The sequence below is a fragment of the Eurytemora carolleeae genome, unplaced genomic scaffold (assembly GCF_000591075.1).
Source record: "Eurytemora carolleeae unplaced genomic scaffold, Eaff_2.0 scaffold56, whole genome shotgun sequence".
NCBI lineage: Eukaryota > Metazoa > Arthropoda > Copepoda > Calanoida > Temoridae > Eurytemora > Eurytemora carolleeae.
In genome coordinates this window covers 19,362-28,584 of record NW_019396129.1, presented here as the reverse complement: position 1 = coordinate 28,584, position 9,223 = coordinate 19,362, and the positions used below count along the sequence as shown (strand labels likewise).

At 31.5% G+C, this 9,223-nt stretch overlaps 1 protein-coding gene across 2 annotated transcripts; it reads right to left on the bottom strand.

Moving 5' to 3' along the window:
• Positions 1–455: 455 nt before the first annotated feature.
• Positions 456–8,347, bottom strand: LOC111695824 (uncharacterized). Of its 2 annotated transcripts, none has more exons than XM_023465272.1 (6): positions 8,155–8,347; positions 4,187–4,546; positions 3,821–3,848; positions 2,565–2,699; positions 1,783–1,862; positions 456–799 (listed from the first exon to the last, which is right to left on the bottom strand). In XM_023465272.1, exons 2-6 carry the CDS (start codon positions 4,531–4,533, stop codon positions 559–561), a joined length of 831 nt encoding a protein of 276 aa, XP_023321040.1. In that variant the 5' UTR covers positions 4,534–4,546; positions 8,155–8,347; the 3' UTR covers positions 456–558. The 2 variants fall into 2 exon arrangements, with proteins under 2 accessions (XP_023321040.1, XP_023321039.1); XM_023465271.1 differs by lacking the exon at positions 8,155–8,347 and adding an exon at positions 7,637–7,679.
• Positions 8,348–9,223: the final 876 nt, after the last annotated feature.

The following is a 9,223-nucleotide window of genomic DNA, read 5'->3' as shown; positions in this document are numbered from 1 at the left end:
ACGACAGTGAATATTCAGATCAGGATTAAAGGTATCAAACTCTAAAGTTTTCAGTTGTGAAAAAATAATTCAGTCGTCTTTTCAAGAGTTTTCACTTTCGATTTCATAGTAAACTATGTGTTGGGAGAGTTGGGAAAACTGCAAGCTGAACATGATTTAATAGTAAACTATGTGTTGGGTAAACTGCAAGCTGAAAATAATTTCTTTCTAATCGATTATATTTATTTCTCAATTAAATTACAATGTTTGAAACGTCTCTTTTTTTTTAAAAACTTATATTTAACAACTTTTACAAAAAAAATATAAATTTTATGACAAATGAATGTTTGTCCTCAATATTAAAAAAATACACAACTTATAGCAAAAAAAGCTGCTAAATAATTTGTCAAATAAAGGATATTGTGTAAAATCCATCTTGTCTTGATCTAAATTTATGAGAGAAAAAAAATTTAAAATAATGTCAGTAATTTTTATTTTTTTTTTAATGCTAGAAGAGTGAAAGCTCGTGTCATAATAATTTTTAAACATTCTTAATCTTCAAAGTTCGGATAAACTTGGTTAAGGTTCAATACGTCGCACAGCTGTGTACAAATCACGCTCTATTGGAGACTTTGAGATCGACAATTTGGAATGCTCGGCGCCGGATTTAATGTCTATAGGTTTACTGGTTGTTTCTGAGTTTCCTTTTAGAAGAGGATGTGTTTCTTGGGTTTCCTCCACCTCTAAAATCTTGTTTCTGGATTCACTGGATTTAGGTTGGCTTAAAGGAATCCACTTTTCATCTCCCGTCCTATATTTTCTAAAATAAAAGTTAAGCAAAAATTGAGAAAACTATGTGAAATTTCGCGAAAAATAACAACACAAAAAAATTCCGCAAAAACCGTAAGTGTTGTGACTGCAACAATTAATTGCGCAAACGTACAAACTTGTGGAATTCTTTGCTCTGAGAATTCCGCATTAAGAGTTTTATTACATCATAATTAGTAATTTCTCTTTCTTTAATGTAAAACTTTTTCGCATTTTTCGCGAGTGAACGAAATTTGATAAATGCGAAATTTTCAAAAAAAAAAGTTTTGCGAAACGAGTTCCTCCTTTTGCTGGAATCCTTACAGTAAGATATAGGGATAGAAAAATTTGAATATCTGATAAAAACTCAGTTTCTTTAAGTGAAAAGAAATAATTAAATTATTAAATTGAACTGTAATGATTAGTTCGAAGCTAGAAATTAGATTAGCGACATCTGAGCTAGGAACTCTTACATTGTGAATATCTAGATCAATGCTTGATCTCAATCTGAAGATTAATTAAATCTTTATTCGATATCAAGCATGGTAATTGAAGGAAGCTTGGATCAGGAAAGGAATAACTAAAATAAAGAGATTAAGCATTGATCCTCATATTAAAAGTGCTCACAGTATTTATCGACATCAAGTGATCGGGATTATGGATTTTCAACAAAAACGTTCCTGCAGGTCTTGTTACACAGATACAGAGGCGGATTATGGGGGGGGGGAAGGGGGGACGTAACCCCCCCCTGGAAAAATTAAGAGATGAAGAAGAGAGACCAGGTCCCTTCCAACACTTCAATTTTAATTTTCAAGAATAGAATCAAAAGATGTTTTCTGTAAGATTTTTTTTATCAAAATCCCTAAACTTTATACACACATTTTCCAACCCCCTAGCTTGTTATGCTTGACATAAAATTCACCTAATTCCCTGTAACAAAATCCGGGGGGGGGGGCACTTTTTACCAGGGAGAAGGAGGGTTAACAAATTTCTTACCGGTCGTGAGCATGCACAGAAACTATCCAGACACTATTTATCACCATGGCGAGCAGGAACACACAGAATACTACGCTTAACTAAACAACAAATGAAAAAAAGCTGTTTTTACAACTGAAGTATATCAGTTTTCGATCTGATTTAATAACAGGTGTATTCAGATTTGTTTCAAAACAGAAGGTTAAAAATCTGTTTTTAAAAAAGAAAATCAAAATCGAAAGAAAGAATAAAAACCTGTTTCTGAAACAGTAGAAGAAAGACCTGTTTCCAAAGCAGAAGAATCTTAACCGTAGTGAATATACAGCTCAGAGCTTTAATTTAAAATGTTCTTCAACATTTCAGACTTCTGTAACTTCTCAAGATCCTCATCAGTCTTTTATCATGAAAAGAAATTAAAAGCGTAATTTTTATTGACCTTCCATTTATTTACAATGATACTCTTTAAACCTTTGTTTTATCAAGGATTTCGTAGATACAGGGTGTCCCACGAAACATGACAGTATGCAGGACGACTTGAATGTCGTCTTGATTTTGATACCAGTAGAGGTTCAAGGGATGAAAATATACCTGATACTAGTAGAGGTTCAAGGGATGAAAATATACCTGATACTAGTAGAGGTTCAAAGGATGAAAATATACCTGATACTAGTAGAGGTTCAAGGGATGAAAATATACCTGATACCAGTAGAGGTTCAAGGGATGAAAATATACCTGATACCAGTAGAGGTTCAAGGGATGACATATACATGATACCAGTAGAGGTTCAAAGGATGAAAATATACCTGATACCAGTAGAGGTTCAAGGGATGAAAATAAATCATCCCTACGACCATGAGAACGGTGAGAAGGATGAGAACAATCATGTAAATCTTCTGAAGTCGATCCAGCTTCTCATCAGCATACTTTCTTTGTTTTTCCTTAATACAATTTACAATATTTTACGAATTATAATTCTTACAATTCATTAAAATTAGAAAGAAAAAAATTATATCAAAGAAACTATTTTTAACAACATATATCTATAATAGACAACAATAAAATAAAATTACTTTTAGCAAATATTTATAATAATTGAGATTACTCTTCTTTAACACTAAAGCGATATGTTCAGTTACTCGAGAGTCCATTAAAGGAACTAAAGACATGATTTTAATTAACTCTCCATTTAAAGTGACATATCTGATTCACAACAGCACCCTCTATACCTTTCTTTGATCAAAAAAAACGTGCTGAGATCTGTTTTCTTAATTCTCTCTGCAACAAGTCAATTTTACAGAAAAATAACAAATGAAAAAATTCTACTTTCAGCTAGAAAATTGGAATTCCCATTCATCCTTGATCAGAAAAGGTTTAAAAGGTACTGTTGTGAATCGGACATGCCACTCTACAAAGGAAGGGTCACTTGAAATTATGCTCACAGTCCTTTTAAGCGATCATCTTAACAGCCATTATTAACCTTATTTTTAAAAAGTAAGACCCAATGCTCTAAGAAATTAGGTTAAGTTGGATTTGATTGATCGTGAGAAGTAATCTTGTTGTAAACATTAGTTATTTTTACAGACTTTTACCAACAAATTAACCGACCCAATTTATATGCGCAGAGTTAATTTATATATATAGAGTAGTTGAACTGAGTCACACTCTAAGAAATGTAAAATTTTCATTTAACAAAATTTACTGCAGGACCGGAGCTAAATTCAACTTCGTAGCTCGGTTCTTCAAAATTTGACGAATGATACTGTTAAGTTGAATTTGGCTCCTGTGCTTTAACTGCAAATTTTACTAGTTATTTTGACATTTCTTAGAGTGCATTTGAATGATTCAATTTTGTGTCCTGTCCGATTTTGCCTTCATAGACTGTAATTTAACCCTAAATGCACAGATAAAAATACATGCCCGATAAAAATACATTTAACAACAGCTGGTTTAAGATGGGATAGGAACCAGGATAAGTTGAACTTTCAGCACCAAATTCGACTACCTTTTTTTGCAAAAATCATTGACGGATTATTTCCATTTATTATTTAGAATTTCTTACTTCTACTTTTTTCCTCACATTTAATTCCCTGGTAGAAAAGAAACAAAATAAGACATCTCAGAGCTGAATTATAATTTTAAAATATTAAAAAAAAAAGGAAAATACTATTTTGGTTTTTACTTTAGTCAAAGCTTTCTTATCATCAAACTAAAATGTATTTTATAATATTGATCTACTACATACTTAAGATATTTTACATGTGAAATCCTGGTAAAATTTCATCAAAGTTTTAAATTTCCAAACTTTTAAGCCTTTCTGAATATATAAAACTTGAATTTTAGGCCTAAACTTTTCTTTCTTTAAATGGAAGGATAAATTTATTTTAATTATGAAGTTGTTTTAAGTTTAATGTATGTTGTTTCTTTCCTAATACGTTTAAGATCATCCTTCTGGAAGAACGAACTTTTTTCTTGAAAATTTAAGGTTACATGTTCAGTTTTAGAGGGTGGTAAATTACCCTTTTCAACATCGTCAATAGTGTTCGTTTTCTTCTCTGATTTCTTGTAAGAAGTCCTGTCCTGTCCCTTGAGATGTATATGAGATGTATAAAGATCTAGGTTTAGCGGTATCTCAGTATTCTGGTAGTTTTCCAACGACATCTTGTCGGAAGTATCCTCTTCTTCGATCTTTTTGTACAACATGTCGATGTTGTTTGTTTGGTTTGAATCCTCCAGCAATGGAATCGTCTCGAACTGAATGACTGTGGACTTCATGTTGACAGAAAACCTTAAATTGAAAAAGTTTTAAAACTGAAAAAAAAAAAAAAAAAATACGTGACAAATGTTTTTTTACTTCTGTTGCAGGAAACTTGATATCCTGATATTGAAGCAGCTTATATAGATAGAAGGATAATAAACAGGAATCTTTAAAGGGACTGTAAACTTAATTTCAAGGGACTCTACATGCAAACTCGAAAGTACTTAAAGGGACTATAAAGGAAAAGTGAAAGGGGGTAAAGGATGAAACCTGAGAATCTGTGTCAAAATTATACCAAAATGGACATATGCCAGATTCTGTATAAAAGTTAGAATATTAAATAGATCATTTTCAACAATTACGCAACCAATTTGAAAACGGTTATATCCCACAGGAGCCTGAGAATCTCAGGTTTGCTCAGATTATAATTTTTTTGGCATTTTGCATTTTTAAAAGATATAATTGATAATATTATTACATATAGCCCGTATTACGTCAGTCGTCGCAATAACTTCAGCCAATGACAGTGCAGTATCGTTGACACGTGGTAAAGACAGAAATCACGTGACCAGGCTAAAGTACATGTGACGTCATACGGACTATACAGATTAAATGTAATAATATTATCAATTATATGGATAAAAAATGCAAAATAAAAATAAAATAATTATAACAGGAGCAAAGGCTGCTGTAAGATATAGTCGTTTTCAGATTGTTGAATATGATCTATTTAATACTACAACTTTTATAAAAAATCTGGCATATCCCCGTTTTGGTATAATAGATGTCTTATAGGTATTGTTCAAAACCTGAGATTCTCAGGTTTTATCCTATACCCTTTCATTTTTCCTTTAAAGTTCCTTTAATTATGACAATTTCTCCAGTTTTTTTTATAAATAAAAAATGTGAAAGTCACTTTAGCAGAGAAACAACAAATAAAAGTTTTCAAAATCAAAAACTAGGTTCTTATACTCTTGATGAAATTACGCTTGTAAGGATAGCCTTCTAAATCGGATATTGCCATCTTTGCATGGAGGGACACTTAAATTACGCTTACAGTCCCTTTACAATCTTATTCGTCAAATCTGTATACTGCATCGCTTTACATGCATTTAGGTACATTCTTTAGAAAACTTAAATCAGATATATTCCACGCTAATTTAACACAACGATCTGTGGTCAGCAAGCTGTGACGATCATAATTTGAAAAATAAAAAATAATTCAATTATACATTTCTTTAATGATCTAGGTAAAATAAGATATCTCTTGAATTTACTAGAATTATAGACCAAAACGCGATTCCCAATACATGAGATATATATGTCTGTCTTACATTTACCCATTTATGCAATGTCCTGTTTTCACTTGAAATAAAATCAACAAACTGAAAGTGAAATCTAAATTGGCTTGATCCTTCGATATCAAACCGTACATATCCTGATATCAAACCATAAATATCCTGATATCAAACCATAAATATCCTGATATCAAACCATAAATATCCTGATATATAAATATATCCTGATATCGAACCATAAATATCCTGATATCAAACTATAAATATCCTGATATCAAACCATAAATATCCTGATATCAAACCATAAATATCCTGATATCAAACCATAAATATCCTGATATTATATCATAAATATATCCTGATATCGAACCATAAATATCCTGATATCAAACTATAAATATCCTGATATCAAACCCTAAATATCCTGATATCAAACCAAAATATCCTGATATCAAACCATTAATATCCTGATATTATACCATATATATCCTGATATCAAACCATATATATCCTGATATCAAACCATAAATATCCTGATATCAAACCATAAATATCCTGATATCAAACCATAAATATCCTGATATTATACCATATATATCCTGATATTATACCATATATATCCTGATATTATACCATAAATATCCTGATATCCAACAATAAATATCCTGATATCAGACCATAAATATCCTGATATGAAACCATAAATATACAGATATCCAACCATAAATATCCTTATATTAAACCAGATACATCCTGATATTAAACCAGATATAACCTAATATTAGACCAGATATATCCTGATATTAAACCAGATATATCCTAATATTACCTAATATTAAACCAGATATATCCTGATATTAAACCAGATATATCCTGATATTAAACCAGATATATCCTGATATTAAACCAGATATATCCTAATATTAGACCAGATATATCCTGTTATTAAACCACATATATCCTGATAGTAAACCAGATATTTCCCGATTATAAACCACATATATCCTGTTATCTATCCTGATATCAAACCAGAAATATCCTGATATTAAAGCAGATATATCCTGATATTAAAGCAGATATATCCCGATATTAAACAAGATATATCCTGATATTAAACCAGATATATCCTGATATTAAATAAGATGTATCCTGATAATTAACCAAATATATCCTGATATTAAACCAGATATTTCCTGATATTAAACCAGATATATCCTGATATCAAACCATAAATTAAACTAGGTTTATCCTGATATTAAACCAGATATATCCGGATATTAAACCAGATATATCCTGAAATTAAACTAGGTATATCTGGACATTAAACCACATATATCCTGATATTAAACCAGATATATCCGGATATTAAACCAGATATATCCTGAAATTAAACCAGATAAATCCGGATATTAAATAACATATATCCTGATATTCAACCACATATATTCTGATATTCAACCAGACATATCTTGACATTAATCCAGATATATCCTGACATTAAACCAGATATATCCTAATATTAAACAAGATATGTCCTGATATTAAACCAGACATAACCTAATATTAAACCAGATATATCCTGATATAAAACCAGATATATTCTGAAATTAAATTAGGTATATGAAATTAAACTAGGTATATCCTGAAATTGAACTACTTATATCCTGATATTAAACCAGAGATATCCTGATATTAAAGCTCTTGAATAGGAAGTCGACTTTTAGACTCAAGTTATGACTTTAAATAGTCCAATAAACATGAGGCACAAAATTGTGCAGTGTAAACGGACCCATTTCACTTAATAAGTGATTTAATTACTTACTAGTTAAGCTATTTGCTTTGTAACAACATCAAATGTACTTCAGTTTTGCTTTAATATCGTCTTCCTCTTCTACAGTCTTCTGGTTATCACTGAATATCCTGATATTAAACCATAAATATCATTATATCCCTAGCACTGTATACAAAAGGAACATGAACACACTGTCAGATGCAGCAGTTTGCCAGTTTAATTTGAATGCAATCTGTAGAACAAATAAACTCTTATATCATTATGCAAAAATGGTTAATTGGTTAATTTCCCAGAAGCCTCTTGGTGACAGAGTTATTTCTTGGAAACCAGAAATTTCCGGATTCAAGAGTGGAATAAACCCGGCTGACCGATACGCAGAAAATATCTGCGCAGTTATTTTCAACTTAAAACTCGCAAAACTTTATTAGTTTCAAATCAACAAATTTTCTAATAAACAATTGATTGAGTTAGGATAAGAAAGCTTAACAAAAAAAATTGACAACTTTATGAGATTTCTATATATGTGCACATTAATTTTCAAGTAATACCTGTTGAAGCTGATGCTGTTCACGATTTACGCACAATTTCGCATCTATAAAAACAACAATGCGCGAACCAAACATAAATCAACAGAAAAAACTGGTTTTATATGATTTAAAGTTGATTTGTTTTGGAGTAAATATCCTGCACGTGTTACTAGTTAGCTAGCTGACCAACAACTGATTTTATCTGTCTAGGATAGTCCAGCGGTCAGTGTACCATGGGTCGCAGTAGATTCGTAGATTTATGGGAGAACCCGTTACCCCTCCCCCCTTCTCACACGGCCCACGCACATAAATATGTGCCCCCCCTTCCTACTCTCTGGATCACAATGGGGATAGCCCCGCCCCCCAAAATTTGGAGACATATTACTATGTGGGATGGAAGTGGGGGGGGGGGACTGGAGTTAGGACACATTAAAATGTATGTTTTTTTTCATTTTGATATCAAGCATTTAAACTTTCTTCTGGCCACGGTTTCTGGAAGGAATGTAAAACAGGTAACATCCTTAAAGTCAAAAAAGTCTTTGTAAAAAAAAGTCTTATGTCAAGGTTTAGACAAAACGCACAAAGGAAATAAACACTCGCCTCAAACTCTAATTTTCTGTTGCCCATATCTTTATCATCTGATCGTGTGAACCCTTCGTGATTAATTTAATACAACAGAATTTATATTTTGAAATATGAAAGGTCTACGACATGAGGCTGCAAAGATTTTGGAAAATTAGAATTGGCGGCAAGTGTTCAATTCTTTCAAGGGTAAACTTAGTATTCAAGTGAATTCCATGTCCCTAACTAAACTCTCTAAACGTCTCTTTCTATCGATCAAAACAATTTATGAAATATTTTTGTGAATTTTGCGTGAATGCAACCATATTCTTTATTAACTGTCATTTATAATTAGAACCACTTGGTAAGTAATTAAGGCATAAAATATACATACAGAATACAGAAGTTTGAATAAAATGAAATAAGCTGCCCTTTACTTGTTATTTAATCAGGACCCCCCCCCCCTCCTCCCACCTCCCATTCAGCAAAGATAGTTATAGCTTTTTGGCTTTTTAAACATGCATTGAAT